Source organism: Amblyomma mixtum, chromosome 4 (assembly GCF_055824585.1).
Source record: "Amblyomma mixtum isolate Tamu chromosome 4, ASM5582458v1, whole genome shotgun sequence".
Taxonomy (NCBI): Eukaryota; Metazoa; Arthropoda; class Arachnida; order Ixodida; family Ixodidae; genus Amblyomma; species Amblyomma mixtum.
The window spans coordinates 156,659,905-156,686,202 of record NC_143015.1 but is presented as its reverse complement, the minus strand read 5'-3'; the positions used below and the strand labels follow the sequence as shown (position 1 = coordinate 156,686,202).

Here is a 26,298-nt window from a genome sequence, read left to right as displayed (position 1 = left end):
TTGTTGGCTCTGAATCTGCTTTTACAAGCGTCCCGATGACAGTGGAACTTGGTCATGACTTTCAAAAGTGCAGAACGACAGACTACTTATTTAGCAGTCAGTATGTATGAAGTGAGTCAGTTAAAGGGACACTGAGGAGAGCACTATTAATATTTTTTTTATAGTAAAATCCGATAGTTCGGCATGTCATGGCTTTGTTGCCACTTGGCCGGCAGCGAAAGATGCATTTATTTCTAAGAAATTTGGATTCGAAGTTGAAAGTTTTTCCCGCCGCTCTGATTCAAACTTGGGATTCTCCTATGACAACACAGGACTAAGTGACGTGAAACTTGACGTCCGCATGACGTACCGCAGACTCCGTGATTTCTGGTGCCAGCAGTGCGGCCTAGCAGCAGCCGAAAAAAAACCTACCGCCGGCCGCACGTTGGAGGCCTCTATCGGCTATTGCGGCCGTCACTACAGTCGCTTTGATTACGTTTGCACTGGCGTTTTGCCAGCGTTACGATGGATCTCATTCTCGAAGTCGTCAACGAAGTTCTCGCATATAGACACCTTTAGCATACCGTGTACCTTGTTACCGCTAGCGGAATACCGGGAGCCCGCCTACCGCCGGAAAACAGGCGCTGATTGGTCCCGATGCTTCAGGAGCGCGCGTAGCTGCCGGGCACGTGGCGCCATCTGGCGACGTCCAGGAGATTTGCGCATGCATTGGCTGCGCCTCAGGGATTTGTGGCTTCTCGGGTCCTACAGTTGCTAGAACCATTGGTTCTAGCAACACTGCTTTGTCCTATGACGTCATCACGCTTGTGCTTGCGAGTTTGGCCTGTGGCGGCGATACCTGTATTTTGGTTCTTGCTCTTTTCTATGTTACAAGAGCTTTGTTGTCAGTATGAGTGGCGTTTTTGTAAGCAGGAGCTGGTATTCTGTCGATACAAGCCAACTTCAATTTCTCCTCAGTGTCCCTTTAATGGTGCCAACAGTACATATGAAGTGATGCAGTTTGGACTTCCACTGAAAAGCGACAGACGCGCTAAAGTTAGCTGCACGGGGTTAAACAAAAGGATTTGTGCTAGGTGGATTGGATGCATACCTAATGATCGGTGGCAGTCGAGCATCAGGAAACTTGATCTTTATGGGTGAAAATTCCTCTACAAACAAATGTTGACATCAAGGATTAAGAAGGTCATGTTTTCGTTACAAGACTTGTTGTGGGAAGTCTCCTTTGGCCAGAGCAACTTCACATTTCAACTGCTTTGAGCTTCACTCCAGTGCGGCACCTAAAATGTTTGCTCAGCTCGTACCTAGGTGTCTTGCTTCCCGACAACTGTATTATAGTTTCTGCGAATAGAGTTGGTTTGCAAGACTTGACATCATGCTGTGAGGGAACCGAGTGCCATTCCAAATGAGGACTACTTGTAGCTGTCTCCACAACTTGCATTCGACAACAGGTATGCCCAGTTACCTAGCAATAACATCCGTGATGCACAAATATAACGACTAATCGAACATCAATGTATTGATACATGGATATAATGAATTATTGGCTGTACCGAACTCTTCCAAAATATCTTTAGCAAGGACATGCAATTTTAACTGCATACCGAAAGCTGTTGACCATAGAACGAATACATTGTACTCCCAACAGCACAGTGGTGCCGCCTCCATTGGTTGGCAGGCTTCGCCGTAACGCACAAATGGCTGGTGGTGGTGCGGCAATCCTTCGCGTCTTTTTTTCACAAGCAGAAACAACATCAGGCGAGATTAGATATTTTAGCATAGCGCGTACCGCTACTGCTTACCGCGTACAGCGCCTCGCCGCTGCACACGCACCGATTCATTCCGGCCCGGCAGGCTTGGAGCCTGTTGACGGGAACGTGGCGCCATCTGGCGTCCTCGGGGTGATCTGCGCGTGCGTAGTGCCGCCTCGCGGTACGCGCTATGCTAAATGCATCTATTTACTGGCAAGGACGGCTGTAACGTTGCAGTAGCCATCCAGCGATACGGCTATCCATGTTACGCAGGGTGGCACGGAGTTCGTGAAAACACCGTAAGCCTTCGTTCCGGCGAGTCATTTTCCACACGACACTACTGTAAGGCAGGAAAGCCACCCTTGTTGGCCTTCGGCTTGCCGCCGCAAGCTCCACCACCACGGCGCTAAAACTTAGCAAAGGGTTTCTCCTTGCTTTCTAGTGAAGGTCGCCGGACTTCATTGCGCTGCTCGCATTCGTTTGCGAAGAAATTTTATATTACGAATTCCGGCTATATCGAACTATGGTGTTTGACCTGTTCGCTATACCGAGATTTGACAATCATTTACTTGCAAAACAGGAGCTAGGATGAAGGCGAAATATATTAATACATTCGAAGCCATCCATCAATACGGTTTTGCTTCCCTGGAGAATTCATGAGAGACCAAGTGAGTCTACCAAAACGTTTGTCGCCGCCGCGGTGGACCCGAAAGACGCGGGTTCGATCCCGGCCGCGGCGGCTAGAATTTCTTTGGAGGAGAAATTCTAGAGGCCCGTGTACTGTGCGATGTCAGTGCACGTTAAAGAACCCCAGGTGGTCGAAATTTCCGGAGCCCTCCACTACGGCGTCTCTCATAGCCTTAGTCGCCTTGGGACGTTAAACCCCATAAACCAAACCAAACCAAAACGTTTGTCAGTCCAGATTCCCTTTTGTGCAATCTACTACTACTACCATGCAATGTTTATATTTAGTTTACATTGTGTTTATGTTTCTTGCACTAAGAAATAATGAAGAACACCAGACAAACAGTTACACGGTACATTTATTCACCAGTTCTTTTAAAGGAAGGGATTAAAGGACTGCCTCGCTTGGAGGGGGTGCAGTATAAACCACGCTCGGCTTCCAGAAAGGTACAAGGTCCATAAAGAATTTCACTAAATGTATTTCTGTAGCCACGCCAGTCAAAGCTCGGCTGCCAACAACAGCATACACATGATAATGTCACATCCAAAGTTGGCATGCCTCGCATGTAGCTAGAAATGGTGGCACAACCTATGCCTCGACTACATGAAGCAGTGAGCCATCTAAGTATTTTTACGGCCTTCACTGATGCTTCCACATCCAAAAGTTGTGAATTTTTTAAACTCTGAAGCCTTTCAACCCAGCCAGGTTCTCAAAAGCTCGGCACTTCCTGCATTTTGTGTAACCAGGATCTTCTGATACTTTCCCGCTGGTCACGAAACATCTCGTAGCATTACGGAACAGCTTTGTGCACTACCTATAGTGACTGCGGTACTGCGACGACTGGAAGGCTTAGTCTTGTTGATCAGGAGAGACCAGCGCCATTCAATATAAACAAGCCTCAGAAATCGCCATTTCTTTTCCTGCAGAACACATGCAAAAGCAGCAGGACAGCTTATGCCTTGTGTCAAAGTTGTGCCTTTCCCACTGTCGAGAAATACATGAACAAGCTGCACTGCATAATTACATTCCACTCTGTGCTTAGCGTCAATAAACCTGCACTTCATTGAAGGCACCCCTAACACAGCAATCTCCCTCCATGCACGAGGATTATTTCAAGGCAGTTTGCTGCCCTACAATCAATGCTAGCAGCTCTCCCAGTGGTTGTTTCTGCCCCTATATAAAACTCCAACAGAGGTCTCATGACCAATAAAGCAGCCCCTGGACCCCCGACCGCTTACCTGTGACTCAAAGGACCCTGGGTACTAATGCGACCCCAAGATATGGACGATGTGGCCTTTTCACTGCGTCATGCAGTCTAACTGGTGCGGAACTAAGGAAAAAAGAAACATCTGACTAGTTAGTGGAAGCATTATATTAAAAGTGGCGGTACGCAGTGCAGCGGCAGTACGCAGTGCAGCGGCAAAGCCTGCACTGTGCACACATTGCTGCCTCTAAAATAAGTACGCTCTGGTAAGTGAGTTGTTAAAAGTATTGCGCAAGAGGAAAATTACAGTGTGCCCCACTAGATCTGTTGGAAGAAACACTGGGCCTTTGCTGGCAACAGGTGTAGACACATACGCACGGGGCACACCGAGAGATTTGCTGACAATGAAGACAGGTGCAAACACTCATCTTGTCTAAACTGCTGGCATGGGGAATCAAATTGCAAAGACCACTGCAAAATTTTTCACAATTTTGCAGTTAGTCAGGTGGCAGTACCCGCCTGCTCTGAGCACAAATCAGCTGAAATATGTCACTGGCCTGAAGGTATGTAAAAAAGAATAAAAAGACTTGGGAGGTAAACATCTGAAACTCTGGTTGCAAGTGCTGTAGAAATGCATTCCCGCACAAGCCTTCGTATTCTACTCGAGATTACTATCATTTTTATCTACCCTTCCAGAGAGTGGACAGAAAAGTGTTGCTGCAAGGTGTGGACGCACAAAGTGGGCGAAGATCTTTGTGTAAGGCCTGGTATGCATCATCATCATCGTCATCATTCATCAGCCCGACTACACCCACTGCAGGGCAAAGGCCTCTCCCATGTCTCTCCAATTAACCCTGTCCTTCGCCAGTTGCGGCCACCACATTCCCGCAAACTTCCTAATCTCATCCACCCACCTAACTTTCTGCCGCTCCTTACTACGCTTGCCTTCTTTTGGAATCCACTCCATTACCCCTAAGGACCAGCGGTTATCCTGCCTTTGCATTACGTGCCCTGCCCAAGCCCATTTCTCACTCTTGATTTCGACTACGATGTCAATTAACCCAAATTTGTTCCCTCACCCTTTAACCACCAAGCCCAAGCTGTGCTCGCCATACGAGACTGTATCAATATCGCCAATGAAAAGTCCCACCCGTCCGGCTGAATGATGCATTTCTGCCATTGCCAAAAGAGGGTCACGGTCGGAAACTGCGTTGGTTGAAATTTTCAACACTAGAGGGCAGTAGTTGTCCACAAAAAAAAAACCTTTTGTGCCTTTAGTGCATGCTTTAAGCCCGACAACATCATTTTCACCAGAAACCGTCAAAAGATTAAGACGATTTGGTACGTTTCCGGGAATTAATTTGGCGGTTAAAGGGTTAACGCTAAGCAGCAAAGAGGTGGCGCCATCTGTCAGTGGCCGCAAGAAGAGCGAGGGAAAGACTCGTAATTAACAGCGCCAGTTTTGAAGCCCCTGCTAGAAAATATGCTTATACCACATGCCTGCTTTTATAAACGAGCACACATGCACTGACCATACTATAGCTTTTGGCCATTTTTAGCCATACATACAAATCATTAGTTTCACACCACGGAAAGCGTTGCTTTTTGAAATGCAAGCCCTACAGGTGTTTTGCAAGGCGGCATGCTTGTTGAAGACTGAAAAAAAGACAATTACTGTCTTGCTTCTTTGCAACAGATGATGCCTCATCTCGCCAGTTACATGTCATTGTCAACCACAACATATTTGAGATAAACTAGGACAGTACCATCACCTAATGTGGCAGCAGAAGATCACACAGTCAAATTCCACCTCTGCACGAAACCTGAGCAGAAGTTAGCTAGCAGTTCAGGCAGGAGAAGTGATTACACCTGTCTCCATTTGCAAACACAATACTCAGTGGGTGCCTTTACAAAATGCGACGACTCATGCAACAGCATTCATAATGCACAGGTATTCGCTGTCAACAGTGCATCGATAAACTACAGCAACAACAGCAACCAGATTATGCATATATAACAGCACAAAATATGATGTGAGCTTTACATCCTCCAAACAAAAAAAGAACATACTCATCACCATTCATAAAGAGAGATTTAACTGGATTAGCAAATATCTCCGATCCAGTGCGACTCACAAACGGGACAGAAGACAAACTAGTGCTATCAAGCGAAACTTTCTTTTGCAAATGCGGGCCTTTTATACGTGCTAATCTGGGAAAGCATCACAAAAGAGTAAAAAAAAGTGAAGAAATGAAACCTAGAACTGTTGGCTTGTCCAATGAAACAATAGCAAAAAAAAAAAGGTGCGGAACATTCATTACGTCCAAAACGTGTCACCAAGTGCTACCAATAAAGGCTATCCTTATGTCCGTGTCTCTAAGTCGCACTGTGGGTTTTAAAATGGTTACATACCCGCTCTGCCAAGTTTCGGTTCTTTTATACTGGATTAGCGAAAGCTATTTGGATTAAACAATGCATCCACTATAAGGAAGAAAGAACACAAAACAAAGGTCATATGAATCACACAGAAACAGCGTTGAATGAAAGGACACAGAAGTGAACGAAAAATGTAATAAACAATATATACACATAAAATATAAACCCACAGAGGTCAAATAAACAACAAAATAAATCACAGACTTCTTGAATACTGCAAATACAGCACTCTGTATATGAGCATGAGCAGCTAAACAGAACACAGAGTACCATAATCAAGCATAAAAACGCCGACAGTCCCTAAAGCTTTCCAAGCCCGTTCAGGAATGTCAGTTTAATGCCAGTTCTTCATGTGAAAGTCCTTTGGTAATTCAGCCCGCAGGTTATTAAATGCAAAAAGGAAAAGTAAGTGCCAGCATCTCATGTGTGTCTGATGCTATAATTCATGCGCACACAAGATAATCTGCCAACTGCCTTCGCTTGGTACTCAAACGCTTGCATACAAAGCAGCCGACCTATTCCAAATCCTGAGCTTAACGAAGGTGTGTATGCGAGATTTCTGAAGGTGCTTCGATAACTCGGCTTAAGAATTCTCAAATGGTCAAATCTGACAAGCGTCTCTTGTGCAGACTTAACGACAGTGCTCTGTTCAAGCAAAAGTGAGAAGTACACCAGTACACTTTCTGACGCTTATGTTCAAGACAAAAGCTCAGGAGCACATTTCATTCCAATTCTGCCACTCCACATAAAAGATGTAGACGTTTCAAGTACGGCTCCAGGGCCCAGTCAAGTTGCTGGCAGCAACTTTTAGCCCTGGAGACCGTCCAGTATTCTGGTAAATAAATATGAATTGAATTGAATTAACAAACCTGCCTCTCTTTTTTTCTGCAAAGCTCCGAAACAACACTCGCAAGACTTTCAAGAAGCAATTCTCGTTTTCATCAGCCGAAACAACCGATTTTCGAGTTGTCGACAAGGAACCCCGCCGTGCGGTATCACTAGATTGTCTAGCACTTGGGTTTCAAGCACAGCACACTATCACTAATACGCCTTGTGCTGAGGGTTTAGCGACACCAACCCACGAGTCTTCCGGATAAATAAAAGCTTCAACTTATACGTAACATAAAACTGGAATGCGTGGATCTGCTTTTGAAACCACAAAATTGCGGTGCAAATACAGTGGGATAATCACAGAAACAACAACTAAACAGAGGACAATCTGACAGTAAGTGGGTCATATTGTGCTCTGGTGACAGTAGGCCTGAAACTCCACAAACATGAGGCTTATCTGCAAACAGCAGCAAAGAAGACCAATGCTGCGTAAAAGAAAACTTCAGCAAAAAAATACCTTTAACAATTAGATACCAAGAAACCACAGCATGCGTAAACCGCCAGGAATGTACCATACACGTGCAATGACAAGCTGCTGCCAACAGCAGCAGGCAGGCAGGCTGCAATGTTTCGCTATGTAACACATGAACATGAAGACTACACGTTTACATATTTGAACTGACAAGGTAAGCACGCAGCAACGTCTGCACAGGCGTGGAAATGCAAAAACACCGTTGTCAACTGTCTCGATCAACCGGAGAACACCACCGAACACGCACACAGACCTCGCCTACCAGCACAACAAAGTCGAATAGAATGACGGTTATATGGTGACAACTTCAGAGTGTGGAAATGCTCGAGTCGGTACAAAAGACAGTCAAACACTTGGACCTTAGCTACACGAGTCACTCATGACTTCCGCGACAACAGCGGTATTACGACGGGTAGCTTAGCTTAACAATCAGCTGGCTATACAAATCAACACAAACCTCCCGTTATGCAAAATGACTCATGCCTGGTATTGAAAACAACTATATCACTCGCAAAAAGAGGGTAACATCGAGATTCTTTCTTGCACCTCTGGGCAATTTTTGCTACTGAAAGCACAAAATGCTGTGATCAACGCAACGTTGGGAAATGGTAGGCAAAAACAACTTCAGTACATCACAACGGAAACAGTACGCTAAATATACAGGTAAATATTTCATTTTTTTTTCTTTGGTAGATACAGGGTAGATGAAGCTATAAAAAAATAGGAACTTCACTTGCTCGCAGCGAAAACTTCTAGCAGTGCTGACTTCACCAATTCAGCCTTGTGGCTTTACGAATAACTATGAAGAAACAACCCAACCAAACTGAAAGACTAGCAAAGATGCTCAGGTACCAAGCCACAACTGCTGAACCTAGGAACAGGAAATTCAACACATGTTCCTCTTGTAATGAGAGTGAAGTTTTTCTCTCAAGTCTGATGCTCTAAACGCGCAAACTTGGCTGAAAGCTGTTCCTACAAGTGACCTCTGATGACCTCTACAATCTAGTGACCTTTGCCAAGAAATGCGCAAGGTCGCTTCTGTTTCACACTGCTGTATGCCAGCACCTCAGTATTAGTTTTATATTCTTGGTACCATTCCCATCATTTCCTTCTTTCGTTTTTTGGACTCTGGCAATTTTTGCAATTTTGCAAGGTAGTTTTGTAACACAAATAAAGAAATGCAAAATGGGCTGTGGGAACGATAAGCTCAAGAATAAATTCTCTTTGAGGATGGTTTGATTTGGTTTTATGGGGTGTGACTCAGGCTACGAGGGACGCCGTAGTAAAGGGCTCCGGATAATTTCGATCACCTGGGGCTTTTTAACATGAACGGGCATCACACAGTACACGGGCCTCTAGTATTTTGCCTCCACCTAGAATGGATCCAATGCTTCTTTGAAACAAGAAGTGTAACTCGTCAATACTAACAGGAGAATAAAAGTAAAAAATAAACGCAAGACAAACTAGTAAAACATTGTAGCACTGCCTTCATTACTAGTGAACAAGAACTTAGCTTACAGGAATGTGTCAAAGCAAGGTAGTGGTGCTTTGACACAGCAGATATAAACTAAATAGGCTACACAGCTTCAAGTATGTTTGTAAAGCTGAAAATATTACTTCTTTTTAGCAACTACTATTAGCTTCGTGGCACGATCAGATCGTTGAAAGTTTTCATTCAGTCTGGCTTCAGCTGCAGCTCAGCTCAACAAGGTTTTCAAGCAGGAACTCATAGAGACTCACGTAAACTCAATGCTTACCAAGCACAAGTTTTGTGAAAGGCATGCAAGCTGCACTGAACAAGACAGAAGTTGATTCCAGTCCACTCTCGCAGAGGCTCAAGGCAGTCCTATCTGAAATACTATGTCAAGCATCAAAGAGGGCAAGCAGTCTGCCCCACTGCAAACCCTGAAGACTGCTTCCTCTAAAACGCAAAGTGGGGTGCACGCTTTAGGACATTCTAAGCTTTTTACTGGCTCCGGTTGTAAGAAACGAACTTATCAGTACCACTTTGTATCGGGCTGCAATGAGACATAAAAAGGCCCTGAAAGGCTCTGACTAGCAAGGTCAAAAAAGAAAGTTGTGTGCACTGACTGCAATCGCAGAGCACATGCACATCCGAATAGAAAGGAGTGCAGTGCAGCATTGCAATTACGTCTCACCAACACAGCACAGTATTGTTTGATGTGAAATGCAAAACACACTCACACAGGGAGGTAAGTCTCCCTCACTCTAGTATCGCCAACAAGAACATGCATGGAAAGACAACTTCAATGGAAAGTCTTCAACAAGCTAATCACACTGCCCTGAAGGATGCCACACCGAATACCGACACTCTCGCCAATTACACTGCTCGGTATGCCGGCTCAGTCATAAAATGCACTGTCTAAGTTTGTCACAAGAGCTAGAGGCCAAGTGGGGTGGTGTCCTTGGGACACAGTCGTTGAACACACCAAGCATCCCAACCTGCTAACAAGTGCACACGTTTAGGAGACCCTACACACAGTCGTAAAGGTGCCTTACTTGTAGTGTGGGTGGTATCAACCTTTCTGCTGCTTACCGAACCTCTTTTAAAAGAGGCCTCATTGTTCGCGATGCTAGCAAAAGTGGACGCTTAGTAAGGAATATGTTGGTCTATAAGAGACTAAGATTGCAAGTCATAACGGACACTAAAGTTGATGCACATTTCAACACTTTCTGCGTGCCAACACTTCTATGGTCTTAGCACTCGGCAACTGCACAAGTGTTAAAAAAAAATGCAGGAATGTTAACGATTTGAGAGCTAGAGTAGCTGTGAAGACTGCGGAAGGCTCACGTTCTCGAGCACACATCATAAGCCATTGTTCTCAAGTAACTTCCACTGTAACTCTAGTAAGCCATTGTAACGCTATACGGTGGTGCTTAGCACACAAATTTAAAACATGTCTCCCATCACTGGACGTTCTTAACGCACTCATCTCGCATGAAAAGAAAAAAAAAAGGGGGGGAAAAGCATTCAACAGTTACAGGAGTATGCCATCCACAATCTTCCATAGAAACGCACCCACTCACAGTTAACACGCGTAAAATCTGAAAGACACAAGTTGCCTTGCACAACCACACACACACATATACACGGCCAGGCAGAGGGAACTCTACAATGCTCGTAGAATATGGTACAAATGCATGTTCCCTACCATTATGGGACTCTTTGACGAGGGACACGACGGAGTACCTGCAGCATTGAAGGACCCCTGAACCATTCTTACTAATCCACTCACGCCTTTCCTTCCAATCTCGTGCCACACATTGCAGCTCATGTTATGTAAGGACGCTTATACGCCAGGTGACTGAAAACAAAATGCCACCGACAATCATCATCATCACCCAGAATACACTCGAGGACATAGGCCCTTTCCGGGTGTGTATTCCTTCGCTTGGAATAAACTCTGTTTGCAATAACGTAAGTTAAAAAGGCTAATAAGTTAAAAAGAAGATAAAGAAAAGATAGCGCACATGTACGCATGACTAGCAAGGAAGGAATAAGAGAATACAAGGAACATTAGAGATTGGACTAGACAGCAGAAGGATTGATTAAAAAGATTGAGGGTCTTGAAAACTCGTTTTTTATTTTTCGACATAACTTGTTGAAACTAAGCACGCTGAAGTATCATAGAATGCTGATTTCAAATATGCATTTAGATTTCAAATATCTCTCCTGGAAGAAAATTTATCGCAAAATAACATTAAAATTAGGTAATTTCTTACGGGCCTTTATAGTAATTTATCAGTTAAAGAATGATTTTTTAAGAATAAGCAGACATTTGCAAAGGCCCAAAGCACATCCTAAAGCTTTCTTTTTTCCTTTAAACATGATATATGAGCAATTAGGCCAAGTGTGGGCTAATGACTGCCACATCATTTTTTCTTTCCAACTTTGTTGTTTATTTATGATCAACAAAATTAGTTTGTAGACATTCTGTTAGCTTTAGGATGTGCTTTGGGCCTTTGCAAGTGTCTGCGTATTCTTTAAAAATGTTTACTTAACTGATAAATTACTAAAAAGGCCCGTAAGAAATGACCTAATTAGGATATTTTATTTTGCCATGTATTTCCTTCCAGCTCAGATATTTGAAATCTAAATGCATATTTGAAATCAGCATTCAATGATACACCCAGGTGCTAAGTTTCAAAAAGATACGTTAACAAATAAAAAAAAGTTTTCAAGACCCTCATCCCCCAAAAAGGAGAACATAGGAACCACAGTTTTTTTTTTTTTTTTGCACTCCCCAAGGCAAAGTGACAGTTACTGTTGTCATCTCTCACTTGTCTGTAAAGGCGCCTTTAAGTACTTAGTGCAAAATTTCGCTTAGGCGCTAATCAATGACAACTTCGGTGGTTTTCTTTCATACATGTGCAAATATTCAAGGACAACACGATACCATCCTCCAAGAACACAGTTCTGACGGCTCGTCTGCAACCACGACTATCGATTGGCACTGCACTTGTTCTCGTAGCGAAAGGAGCTCGCATGCACGTTCTCATTTAAGGCAGTGCTCTTTTAAAAAATGCTCTCTTTTCTATCTTTTTGCTTCTTCAAGCAGCTCCAGTCAGCGAACGCGGAGAAAACGAAAAAGGCTGAGAATGGCTCAAGTTGAAGTAAACCGTAGAATTATTGGATATCACCATACTCCTTCAAAAAACAGGCGAAAGAAAGAGGTTTCAAAGAAGTAATAAGGAACTTGAAGGAAGCTCAAGTTTGAAGACATGCTTGCGCCTTAATGGCCCAAACTGTTGCAGGCATCAACCCCATGCAATACTTCCAGAAATGACCAATCTAGTGCAACTCCGTGCAGTGCAGAGACCTAACCTCTGTCAAATGAAATTTAGACAGCACAAATAAGTGCGAAAGACATATGCCAGTGCAGCAATAAGGAATGGTGATGGACCGGATGATCCTCGCTACGTCAATCACAGTGCATGCCTTTGTCACCCAAGGTTCGCACTCCGGCGACAGCATGAAGGCTAAGTATGAAGCAAAACAGATGAAGTATCATAAGTGCATACCTCATGGTTTCCTTATCAGGTGCTGACAGTCCTTGCTACTTCTAAGTGGTGCAATCCGAAGTCAAGCTCCTTTTAACCACACATGCATCAACCACCACCGAGAAACATCGTCGGTCGCAGAGTCCCAACAGGCCGCACCCGACAGACGACACATGACACATGACAGGCAAGTTTCCAAGCCCTCTCTGAATGAAAAAATCCACCAGCACATACAGGCACTCTCCCCACTTTCCATCATGACTACCTCTGTGCACGCTAGACTTGTAGACTATAGCAGGGAAAGCACAACGACCGAAATACGACCGGTAACGCACAACGCGTGAGTTATGACTCGACAGTCCTGACCAACCACACTTCAGCCTGCGAGCACTCAATCTTCCTTCAGTGCTACCCCCCACGACCCCAGCCAGCTTTTTTTTTCTTCCTCAGGCGAAAAAGAAGTTGAGGGCTCGGTTGACGTCGTAGTCTGCTGCTAGGCTGACTTGCACCAGCGCCTCGCGTGGCACCGCTTCACCGACCACATCACGGAGCTGCTCAACGCAGACCTCCAGCTGCGCCGAGTCCTGCGTCAGCGGTAGCTCCTCCAGAGAGCTCCAGGTGCTGGAGTGTGCTGCCCCCTGGTCCGCCTGCGGAGCACCGTTTGTTAAGGCGGAAGCCTTGAATGCCTCATCGTTGTCGACAGAAGCTTCTCAGCAGAGGTGTCACGCTTTTCGGTTGGTCGAAACGGTTATGACGTCAGAGTGCGCGGATTCGAAGTAATGAGGTCACCCACGGATGCCTGACGCTCCCTTTTGGAGCAGACGACAACTAATAAAATAGTTGTCGTCCGCTCCGGCAGGGGGCGTAAGGCATCCGTGAGTGACCATGTTACATACCTCATTACTGCGAACAGAGCCATGGATACAACCGAACTCATCGAAGCAGAGAGAGAGTCGTGCTAAAGAAGCAGTCAAAGTCGGCAGTCAAAGTGTGTAGTTGTAATGTGTAGTCAAAGTGTGCAGTCAAATAAAGCACTAGTACAGCACAAACAGTCTCGCAGTCAATGCCAAACAGTGCGCCAGGAAAGGCTTTCGCCTTGCAGCACTTTAGAGAGCCGAAGTGCCCCCTGAATTTTTTTATTCTTGCGAAAATATTAATATCTTATTTAATCTTAATGTTCACCGTTTAAAACCTCGGCAATTCCACCATGAAAAGTTAACATTTCTCTGGTCTGCTCGCATTACATTTAGGTCTGTGCAAATAGTCTGCAATTTCGAATATTTGAGCAAACAGGAACGTGTTCTACACTCTACTCAATACGAATGTTTGATACACAATTCCTTTCGGTACATATTCAAGATGAGTGAATAATGTTTCTTCAGCATCCTGCATTTTTTCAGGTTTGCATCAATATTGGAAAAAACAGTAAAATATTCTGACACTTGACTTATTACGAACGTTTGGTATTCAAAGTCTTGAAACTATATCTGTCGCAAGTGATTAAGGTTTTTCTGGTTCGTCTGAATAAAATATTTTTTGGCTTGTGAGAGTAGTACTTGACAATTTCAAGTACTCAAGTAAGAATAGTACGACATTTGTTATTTGTTTATATGTTAATGTCTGGTTTTCAACATCTCGAAGCATTTGCCATGAGCAAGTAATGCTTTTGAAATGCTGACTTCAGCAGCGTTATTTAATACTCCTTAGTGGCTTTTTTTTTCCCCTTTCTTCAACTTTTGGCATAAACTTATTTTTTTTGGCCAGTGAGGGGCGTAAGTTGTGGGGTCGACTTATACGCAGCAATATATTGTATATATATCACACATTATTAGACAGTTTTAGTATAGCGTTCGCGTTTTTTGCGTACGCAACACACAAGATGTTTGCGTACGCTAAATTCAAAGTGCGAACAACACCTTTAGGTGAGCATTTGCGGACCGTTCCGCAATAGGCGCTAAGCAGACATGCAACATCCAGGTTCAGCCCTGTTTGGGTAAGTACCTAGCGCCACCACACGTCGAAAAAAAAAATTGAGGTCGTTTTGAGAAGTGCTAAAAATGGCCGTTGCCATGACAACAGTGTACACAACCTGTCGTTAGGCTTACAGGCTTGAAAACAGACTGCTATCTCAAGAGTACCGGCAAGTTATCGCACATAACATTGCGTGCCAGTGAAACGACAGAAAGCGAAAGCGAATACCACCATTTATTGCCAGTTGAGCACCGAATAACTCAATGACGAGGTATTTTAGAACCGAAGCGGGCAAACAGGGCGCCGCCATGTTGTCTCCGCAAGCCCCGCAAAGACGCTACGCTATTTCCAGAAAATTGCGTGCGTACGCTAAACGCTAAGCTTCTTTTAGGGTTCTGCGCATGCGCATTCTACATGCGCTATTTTACTGCATACGCAAAGGTTTTGCGTACGCTATACTAAAACTGTCTATTACCTTTGTAAACTTTCCCAGAACTTGTTTGTGGAAATCTCCGTGTAATTTGCATACCCCCTTTTTTGAAGCCTTAATTTCAGAAAAAAAAAGTTTGCAAGTTACACGAGTAAATACAGTACATACCTCATTTACAAGCCTGTGAGAAAAGTGATTTTTGGTTCAAAGCGAATTAGAAGCGAATAGCAATTCTCTTCGAATGATTTCGGAGTGAATTTTTCAAACACTTCCAGCATACAGAAAAGGTTGAACAGCAACAGGCATTTTGCAGTGTCACACAAGGGGGTAAACATCATTTTTTGTGACCTTCAGGTGCTCTGTTTGATTTTGGTGTTGCATTTCAAAGCATCGGTGCATACTTTCTTTTTGCATGCAATGATCTCACGGTAAGAAACATAGATCAATCTGAAAACACCTAACTGTGCCATGCAAACCTATTTTTAAGCACTTAGAGTATTCGGAACATTCACTCAGAAATTATTACAAGGAAATCATTTGTCTTGAATGCATCATAGAATGAACGGATGAAGATGTGTAATTCAAAGGCTTTTGACAGCTGACACACTCATTCCTGCTTTTCAACTACATCAACCTCTGTTTGTCTTTTTTTTTTGGTTCTGTGCCAGCTACAGCAGGCTACAGCCTGCTCGCTCAGGCCAATATGTGCCTGCTCCGTTTCCCACAGGCACGCACATCAACGACTGACCTGTGTGGTGTCTGTCTCCTTCCCCGAGATGCTCAACGCAGAGGCAAACTCGTCAATGTCGAGAAGGCTGGATGATGCCGAACTAGGGCTGGCAGGCTCGAACTGGCAGCCAAACGGGATCACGTCTTCTGGCCGCTGGGAGCTCCTGAAACAGCGAGTCCAGCCATCACAAAACCACCAACATGATGAGAATAGTGGACGCTGCAATTACCGGTGCGTGGACAAAAACAGAGGCTGAAACACTCCCTGTTGGCACAACTCTAACCAGGCATTCAGATAACACTGAAGACCAAGGATGTCAACAAAAGCCTGAAGGCGGCACGGCAGCTGGAGGCACAGATTGCAAGCTGACTTGCTGTCGACATGATGGCAAAATGAAAGAACAGGCCCCACATCACAACACAATACTAAATTATAATCAAGTTATAAGTTAGGTCACACTGGCTGTAAGCATCTATTGGCATTATCTCCCTTTTGCACTCTAGACCAGTTTGCAATCAGAGATGAACAAATAGCGACTCACAAGTGGCCCTCATTGAAGACACTATGAATATCTGCTTTTTTTATGCCACGCTAAAGAAACCCTCTCGCATACAGAAACATTAAACTCACATTTTGTCCTAAGGACGTAATGACACCAGGTCATGATGACACTATATTGTAAAATGTTTGCTGTTATCAAAAAAAAAAAAAGTCAGGTCTGAAGAATCACTCTTTTTGGTTCACACCTTCTGTTCTATGAAATACGTAATGAAAAAAATTAATTGCAGCTTCCATGTGCCTGAAGCATCAGTTTTGTTTATGCAATAGACACGCTCAAATTTGAAAAAAGGCCCTAAATTGTTTCGATACTTCAGATTTTCGCACACCTATAATACTACACCACTTCGGTCAAACAACTGTACACGTTACCAACAGAGTCCCTCTTTCTGCTTAAACAATAAACAATAATGTGAAAAATCATAAAATAAGTTCATACCTAAGTTCAAACCAGGTTATCGTCTCCATGATCTCGGTCTGCAGGTCGTCCGGAAGCTCCGAGTAGCCGTCACTTTTCACTACGTCCTTGTTGATTGCAACAAACTCGAGTGCGGAATTCTGACAAAAGACACAATTGGACATAAGAAGTCACACTCTGACCTAAAGCTCTATAAAAGTGCATTAAATTGAATTGGTTGCATTACTGCCTTGCATAGGAGTGTAATAAGATGCAAACCAACTTGATGGCGAGGTATCCAACTTAAATATAATAGCATTTGCACTAAAAAGCACAGCTGCCAAATCTAGCACACCTCTTCACATTGGCTACATGTGTTCCTGTATCATGGTTTGAGATCTAATCAAAGATGCTATTTCAGAACACATAAGAATAACAAGAAGCCACTAACAGAAAACAAAACTTATGCGGAGCTTAAATTAATGGAAGCCTTTAATACCTTTGACACTGATGAGATTAGGGGCAAAGGTGCCATCTGTTAGACCACACTGGCAGTTTGATGTATGCAAGTCTGAATTAATGAGAGTCAACATTTCATGCTTTATTTTCTGGTTAATGAAGTGACTATCATATTCTTTGCCATGTCTACCACTGAGGCTTTGTGTATAACAGCAATGTACACGGAAAGATTTTTATCAGAGTACACTACTTTGTAGATTTCAAAGCACTGCACGCTACACATGAAAACAAAGTCAAGAGCCTACTGTAATGTAGTATTGCCAGCACTCAGGCAATCAGGCACCCATTCAAATTGAAAAGCAAGCTCTTCATTGAAGGAACTTGCACCCTTAAAAGAAAGAAGCTCGGCCGCCCTGATGGCGCCACTCGCACATCGTAGCCATCAGCGTAAGGATGGCCGAAATCTGTAAGATGTGCTCTATTTGAACACAACTCGGAACATTCTTGATAACGGGTCCACATCTTCGTGAAAAATTTCCGAAGATGTATATAATCGGCCGCATGTGATTGAAAATCCTGCAAACAGCCAAGATGACTCGTCCCACGTGGCGAAGAAGAACAGATAAGGCCGCATGCTGACATCAATAAGCAAAATGCACACCCTTTGAAATGTCAACAAAAGGAGCTCGTGGCAGTGTTCACTCCGCATCCACAATACAATGACCGAAAGGGTGCTGCTCAAGGGAACAGAGCCACAGCACTGCAATCTGCAGAGCTCACCCTAAGATTTCGTGCGTTCAGCTGGTCAGCCAGGTTGAGGAGGAACAGTGCTGAGTCCTCGTCCAGGTGGTCACGGAGGACATCTTCAGTGATCTGCTTCAGCATGTCAACCTGCACCCAAAGAGAGACAGGGAATGAGGTCCTGCAAGTAGTCCGCCACAAGGCATGACAGATCTGCTACTCACGAGATAAGATTCACGGTTCGTCTAAGGCGTGGCATGACTTCATCCCGAGAAAGAGATAGAGCAATGTAGGAAAGGGAGGGAGGCTGACCGGGTTTGCTACCCTGCCCCGTACTACATGCAAATTGGCAGCCCTCATGACCATAGGAAAACTACACGCAAATCAGCGTACTGCCAATTTTCGCGTAGTTTTTCAATGGCCATGCGAGCTAGGCCTAACGAAGATTTAACTGTATCAAAAATTACCACAGCAGTACAGGCAGCTTCGTCAGCCTGGCTCATACTTGGTGCATTACTGGAAATAATACACCCAGAACACGGCAAGTGCAAGCTATCAGCTGCACCACTTCTATATTCGAAGACATTAAAACTGCCGAGCAGCAAAGCGACCTACTTATGCCCACATACACATTGGCATTGCACAATGATCATTGGGCTTTTCGTCAATTTGAATTCAGTATGTGCCTGTGAGTTGTGTAAGGGTAACTTCATTTTTTTCTTTTCCAAAAAACAATTTTCTTGCCATTCCTCTGGTGCACCAGCAATGCCATGCAGAGTTCGAAGCCCTTTTCAATATGCTCAATCTTGATAAAACTGAACTGGCAGTCTGAATTAGGTGAGTCGGACTAATTGACCTCTCCACCGGGCGAGGAGGATGTCCAGAGGCCTCCTCTCTGGACTGTTGCAATCCGGCTCCGCTGCCGCTTCCACCGCACTACTGCGGGGTGCATACGACAGCCCAGCAAGAACTGTGACGATGTCTAGAAAGCCCTTATTACAACGGTCTAGTGAAAGTCCACTGATAAGGCAGGCCAAAGTTGTCGAAGCTCCTCTCACCTCGTACCGGTCACCCAGCTGCATGAGCTCCACGAGCTGCTCGGTGGTGAGGGGCCGTGAGTCCAGGCAGCCGCGGTACAGGTACTCCAGGAACAGCTGGAACACCTCCGGGTGGGTGTCGTGCACCACTATCTTCCTGCAGGGGCAAGGAAAACAACACATCTTCAGCAAGCACTGACTAGCACCCGTTTGAGACTGCAATGAAAGACTTGAGAAGCAACACCTTCAGGGTTGATCGCAAGAGTATACTGCCCCTGCTTGCTTGGAATTGTACCACAATGATGGAAGCTCTCATGGCATTTTGTATGAAAGAAGCCAACAGTCACTGGAACCAACTTATCAAAAGGATACAACTTATAAAAAAAAAGAAGCAGGTAACAGTGAACCATGGACCATGACGTCCTGAAATTACTCCGCTGGCAAACCACGACAGTGAACAAAATCAGCCTTTCAATGTTTAACTGTCAACAAGTCAGAGGCATCAAAATTCTAGAACTTGTAATTTCGTCTTGTATTCACTTATGGTTTAGGTAATAAGGAAAGGTTTGACAATGGCCTAATTTTTGTCACAAAGGAAATCTGTGCAGCGGTCGTGTATGTGGGCGGAGCTCAACTGCAGACTTGAGGTGTACTCGCCTATAAAACATAAGGGACTGTAACTTACCATACGTACCAATATAATGTAAGGGCCGCACACCAAAATTTGGCAGCCGGCAATTTGAAAAAAAAAAAAAAAAAACATCAAAAGAAAATAGTATTTAATCTGCATATCATTTCAAAACCTGTTCAACGCATTCTGCTGAGATGTAATAGATGGTGACGCCTGCCTATAACACTTGGTATGACCAATACAATACCAATGACACGTTGCTGTGTTGGGTTCCATCTGGCCACAGCAGAGAACTGCCTCATCACTGCGAACTCACGTGGTAGGCATTAACGAAATGGGCTGGTTCCGTGGAAGCGGTGCACCCAGCCAAATCGAAAAAAAATAAATCAGGCACTTAAATGAGTACACATTATTCTCTTTAAGGTGGTGTTGATTATGGTGGGAAATTAGTAGTGTAATCAATTACAGTAGACTCCTTTTATGACGAACTTGAAGGGCCCATGAAAATGTGTTTGTTTTATCGGAAGTTCATCTCAACAAAAGTTCCTCAAAAAAAGATACCTATATATCAGCATGCCAGGTGTGACCGAGTAATACATTAAAAGAAAGTGCTGAATAAAATGACCTTTCAGCAAGAGGATAACTGCATACAAAACACAGTGGCACTATGCATGAAGTAAGCTGAAGAGTGAGGGCATGATACAAGCTCACACTATAGTGCTTGAAAGCGACATTATTTAGTTTTCTTTTTTTTCATCCTCTTTTTCTCTCTTCCGCAGCAACTACTATTTGTGCTTTTTTTTCTGATTTTTGCTTTTCCTCCAGCTCCAAGAGCACCAAAGGAAAGCAACCAAATGGTCTCATACTGTTCACATTATCCGAGAATTCGTCTTAACCGAGTTCGTCTCAGTGGGAGTGTACATACAGAAATAATTTCGTAAAAAGCGGAACAAAAGACAACCATGCCACTGTTAGGATCCAAATAACATCTGCATAGGGTTGATTGTATCTGCATGTTGCACTGCACGTGATGACACGTGAACATCATGGGTTTGGATCTCATGAACACCTGGGCTCTCCTCTACTTTCTACAGCATTTTTTTATAACTAAACGATTATGCAGCTCATTTCCGAGCATAATTAATTTCACCCTGAAAAAAGAAATCACATTCTGCAATCTTTTCCTAGGTTACACTGAGTATTGGTTTATTTTGTAAGTATCTGAATGAGCCCCTCACTCTCTTACGCTACTCTGCTTAATGGCGTTTTGTGATACACAGACACTGACCTGTCGATGGATTCTCGCATGCCGCTGAGTAGTGCCTTCTTGAACCAATTGCAACGGGTTGCCACGACGACTCGATGAGCACCAATCTGCCAGCGTACGCCCGAGACGGCATCGTTGACCGCCTCTGGACTTGAGTCACCGCCGTAGCCTACAGCATTGGCAACAGCAAATGAGAAAGAAGAACAAGGAAAGCATTTCAAGACAACTCAAGGCAACTTTATTGTGAGTTTTGCAAAACAACTTTGCAAGCCCCCCCTCCCCCCTCAAGGAATGCTTGGGGTTCTGTGGAACACAGTTTAAGGGGGGACTCTGGTCTTGAAAAAAAAAATTTTATTAATGAAGTCACAGTTATAAAATTTTCAGGCCACATGTATTTTTATGTGCTGATTTTAGATACGTCATTTAATTTCGTGTAAAACAATTCCTTGAGCACTTGTGCAATTTTTATGCAAGTATTTTGGGTAAAGTTTTGAAGAAAATTTGCTGCAGGAAACTCGCTGAAATGCATGCCATTGGGTTCTCTTGACACCAAGGAATGCAATAAGGGTAAAAATATCATCCTGGCTATTATAGAACTTGAGTTATAGAGTTTTGAATTTGTCGCTTCAGAAGTGAGAAGAAAAAGTGTGTATTCCTGTTTCAGAAGTGGCAGCTTCAGTACCCTATTACTCAAGTTCTATGAGAGCCAGGATGATAATTTCACCCTTATTGCATTCCTTGGTGTCAAGAGAACCCAACGGCATGCATTTCAGCGAGTTTCCTGCAGCAAATTTTCTTCAAAACTTTTCCCTAAATACTTACATAAAAATTGCACAAGTGCTCAAGAAGGAATTGTTTTACACGAAATGACATATCTAAAATCAGCACACAAAAATACATGTGGCCTTAAAATTTCATTACTATATCTAGATTAATAAAATTTTATTTTCAAGACAAAGGTCCCCCCTTAAGAAGTCAGAGGTTTCTGACATGAAGCTTTGCATCCAAAGGAAAGATTTTGAAGTTTTCCCAGCCTGGTGCTTGCTGACACAATATCTACCAGAACCACAGGGTGGTCTTTTTTTTATGTTCACAGAATTTTATTTTAAAAACTGTGCAAGATATGTCAGTGTGGTCTGTGCAGGTGGATTGTACAGCCAGATAGACATTATGTACGGGATATGAAACTACAAACTCAGCTACAAACGCATCTCCTGCTGCCAAACAAACATCAGCACAACCAAAATCAGTTTTTATTAGAAACATAAATTCGATGGAGTTATTCGCAGTGTCCCATTAAAGGTGCACTGACGAGGAATCTAAACTCGTCTTTTTGCCTTGAGAACTCGACCTACACGTTCCGAGCTTTCCTAGAAACTTCCCTAATTTCCCTAATTTAAATCAGATTAACGTTCAGCTCTCGGTTTTTTTTTTCCAATTTTCGAATTCCCCACAGACAGTGGGAGGGGTCGACCAAAGCATGGAGTGCCTTACAAGCAGTGGGCCTGCGGCTTTGCTTTCGCTTTTATTTTGTTTTTGTTTTTTTAGGTTTCCGTGAATAAACAGATCTATTCAGAGACTACACAGCTGCAAATTAGGCCCACGGAAATAAAAATACACGTGGACTCTCTGCTTTCGCCGATCACTACGTATCACTCCGCCGATGGCAGAGTGGCCACCATGGCACTGGGTGAAAGGTTGGTTTGCTCCTCCCACTGTCTGCGGGGAATATAAAAAAAAAAGGTGGGAATGGGACGTTTAATCAAATTTAAATTAGGGAAATCGGCCGCACAGGCCAGTAATTTGAAGTTTCTAAGAATGCTGAGAACGTGTAGATCGAGTTCCCGCAGTAAAGATACCAGTTCAGATTCCTCTTCAGTGCACCTCTAAGCCACACGAGATGAGTGTGTGAGGAGTCAGTGCCGGCATGTGGGTCGCGGATCTCGGAGGCCAGCTGTGTGTGTGTGTGTGGATCGCAAGTCTCGGAGGCCGTGTGGAGAGCTGTGGTGTCGGGAGCAAGAACCAGAGGGCGCGCACATGAAGAGAGCCGGCGGGAGGCAGGGGACTGAGCGGGACGAGCGGGGTGGCGAGAGAAACGATGTGGTGTTGGGTGTGTGAATAAAGGATTGGGAACGTGTACTACGTGCGAGTCCGTCGTCAAGCGTGACAAGTGGTACACTACGACACACCTGGTGCAGCCACAATCTCAAAGGACATGTCCGTGTCCTTGCCATCCAGGAAGAGCTGGAGACTGTCCCTCGCCAGCCGACTGTCCTTGGCAGCTGGCGGCCGGCATAGCGACTCAATCGGCTCGCTCTGCGGCCGCTCGACCTCGGCGGCCGAAGCCGCTGCCAAAGCCAATCCTCCACTGTCGCAGAGGCTGCTGCTGGTACTGCCCATCTCCGCCGCCGCCGTGACAGTCAGCGGTGCGTCGTCGTCTTCTTCCTCCGTGCCGCCGTTCTGGTGGGCCTCGGGCGTAGGCACAACAATGCCCAGCTCAACGAGCGCGGCCGTGAACTGGTCGCGCGCCACCAGGTCGCACAGCCGCGTCATGACCAGGTGTAGGGTCTCCCGGTGACACACCAGCTTGTTCAGCACCCACGTCTGCGAGCGCAAGCACGTGTCTCATCCCTGATAACAATGTCTATGCTGAAGACTTCCATGATTACGTTCGGGTGTGCTGGAGTTACCTAAAGGGAAAAGTGATGTTGCCATGCATGCGAGTTTCTTAAGGCTAATTCAGATGATCATTATCATCATCATCATCGCCATCAGCCTGACTACGCCCACTGCAGGGCAAAGGCCTCTCCCATGTCTCTCCAATCAACCCTGTCCTGTGCCAGCTGCAGCCACCCTATCCCTGCACACTTCTTAATCTCATCCGCCCACCTAGCTTTCTGCCGCCCCCTGCTACGCTTGCCCTCTCTTGGAATCCACTCGGTTACCCTTAACGACCAGCGGTTATCTTGCCTTCGCATTACATGCCCTGCCCAAGCCCACTTCTTCCTCTTGATTTCGACTAGGATGTCATTAACCTGATTTTTTCCCTCACCTGCTCTCCCCTCTTCCGATCTCTTAACGTTACACCTATCATTTCTTTTTCCATAGCTCGCTGCGTTGTCCTTAACTTAAGCGGAACCCTCTTTGTTAGCCTCCACATTTCTGCCCCATAGGTCAGTACCAAATGGTCTTGGCCCACAGAGAAGGCATCACGTGCGAGGTTACCAAGCACTATGTGACATCGAACCTACATCGAACATTGAATTGTAGGGAAGATAACTGTGGTGTATGCAAGCCGTGTTTCAAAAATAAAGCTGCGCATTTATTTTATCTGTGTTATGGCTCCTGCAAAATATTGAAAAATTTCAGGTATGAATTCGCGGAATTTCAAATTTTCCACCGCAGAAAACTAGAGGCCTGAATTGTGACTGTATCTGTTGGCGAATGAAAATTTTGACTCCTGAAGACGAAAAAGTGGACCCACGTACAGATTTTGTTTTCCTACATCAGTATTTGCTTCTTCAGCCAATCAGGCCAATGCGAAACCTATATTTACACAAATAACTCCAGAAAGTCACTCTCTAAAGGCTGCCTCAAATTACAAGCAGTTTTACACAATATTTTCAGTGCATATGGAAAAACAACTATAAAAACAGTTCAAGAAAAGAAGGAGAGAGAGAGAGAGTGGACCAAAGTGCACCAAAAGCTCTCACCACTTTGGAGGTTCCGAGCTTGAACAGAAACTTCCACTCCTTGCAACTCTGCTTCTCAAGCACGGCCGACCGGAGCTCCTCAATCCGCAGGAGCAGCATCGGAATCTGCAAAAAACCACACGTGGCATCGGTGTTTGCTGGACGTTTGGGAGTGCAGAAATGCACGTGCAATTTCATGTCACACAAGATACCAACTTTATCACGGTAGAATCTCGACGATACGATTTGATAAGATTTGTAGAATTCCCTGGCCAGAGTGCATTAAGAAGATTGTAAAGTGTTACAGGTGTTCCCAGCATTCCTGCATCTATTGTAGCCTCATCTAAGATTTTGAGAAAGCGTATAGTGGTGAGCTAGTTGTAGAGAATAAAACATGTTGCAAACTGTGCCAAGAAATGAGGGCCACAGAACAGAAACAGTTCCAGAGTGTTCCAAGTTGCAGAACTAACCAGTATTTTTATTCTCTCCTGCCCAAGACCAGCTCAGACTGGAACCACCTGCCCGCCTGCATCGTCTCCATCTCTGAACCAGAAGCTTTTAGATCTGCTCTTCTTCATCACCTGTGTTAACTACTCTCCTTACTGTATTTTATTTGTATAAGTATACTTACCACTCCTATCTGTAACGCCTCAACCGCCCTGATAGTAACGAAATAAATAAATAAATAAATAAATACCAATTTTCAGATGTCCTCAGCCCTTAGTGCAATTTACAACACGTTAAAAGACACTGTGTTGGAATTCAAATCCTGTAAGACTTCGTTACAGCCTAGAAGCATAGAAATATACAAGGTTCTTCAACTCCATTACATAGAAGCACAGGTTACCACCTGTAAAATAAGGATTAGTGATTGTACCTGTCGTAACCTGAGCGACGAGTATTTTATGCCAGATTTCATTAATGCCGTGACGTTTTAATACAGCATGTAAGCATCAAAATGTACACATCCACCTTCCGCTATACAGAGGCACAAGCATTCAGTAACACTACGAATATCCATTTAAGACTTGTATCTATCAATGAAGGCATCTGCACAAGGACAACGACCTTACTATGCATGAAGCACTAATTTCTAAGATCAGTTATTGAAGCAGCCAACTTCATTAGTCAACTGAGACCAGCACCGGCAGATAAAGAGTGCACAGGCTTATGTCAAGGATACCATCCCTTTCCGATAGACTAAGCACCCCAGCCTTAAAATGTGACACGTTGCTAATAGCTGCAAGTCGACTACAGAAACAACTTAAATGACAACTTCTGACTCGACTTATGGGGCTGACTTCGGAGTCCACTGCAGAGGAAGGCACACCAGATTCTCACCTCATCAATGAACTGTTCCAAATTTTTCGCAACGGACCTAATCTTGCTGCCGCCTCCCATGTCACAGAAGCTTTCCCTGCAAGGACAAAAATGACGAAACAGAAAAAATGTTAGATATGTGCAAGTCCGTTGTGGAGCTTTAGTCCACCACCTTGTCAAATTAAGTGTCCACAGTGAAATATCCCTCTGGCCAACAATGGCTTTTTCTTGCCTACAAACTCCACTAGCACGTAGGAAGTTATTGACGAGCTCCACTTTAGCTAATGATGACACATCATCCCTACTGTCTTTGTGATGCCACAGGCCACCATGCTGTTGACACGCAGACAAAAAAAATAGCGGTATAGTTTAAAAAATGCACAAGATTGGTGCAATGTAAGACTGGTGTGAGGCCCTGTATATAGAAACAGCTGTTACAGACAAACTGATTTCAGTACTTCCTCAGCTACATTACATTAATGACACCTTATAATTACATGTACAGCAAAACCTCGTTAATTCTGACTTCAAGGGACCAGGAAAAATGCATGAATTAGTCGAGGATTCCAATCCACGAATGGGCTGTCCTGAAAAACAGCAAAAACCG

At 44.3% G+C, this 26,298-nt stretch overlaps 1 protein-coding gene across 1 annotated transcript in view; it reads right to left on the bottom strand.

Moving 5' to 3' along the window:
• Positions 1 to 2,773: 2,773 nt before the first annotated feature.
• Positions 2,774 to 26,298, bottom strand: part of LOC149348904 (uncharacterized) — a 39,289-nt gene continuing 15,764 nt past the window's right edge. The window contains exons 12-20 of the mRNA XM_089541026.1: positions 25,713 to 25,788; positions 24,393 to 24,497; positions 22,869 to 23,283; positions 20,701 to 20,848; positions 18,803 to 18,938; positions 17,784 to 17,894; positions 16,587 to 16,705; positions 15,608 to 15,752; positions 2,774 to 13,105 (exon numbers count right to left, since the gene is read on the bottom strand). Of these exons, the coding sequence (XP_089397152.1) occupies positions 12,905 to 13,105; positions 15,608 to 15,752; positions 16,587 to 16,705; positions 17,784 to 17,894; positions 18,803 to 18,938; positions 20,701 to 20,848; positions 22,869 to 23,283; positions 24,393 to 24,497; positions 25,713 to 25,788 (1,456 nt within the window). The 3' untranslated portion in view covers positions 2,774 to 12,904. The remainder of the gene's footprint in view (positions 13,106 to 15,607; positions 15,753 to 16,586; positions 16,706 to 17,783; positions 17,895 to 18,802; positions 18,939 to 20,700; positions 20,849 to 22,868; positions 23,284 to 24,392; positions 24,498 to 25,712; positions 25,789 to 26,298) is intronic.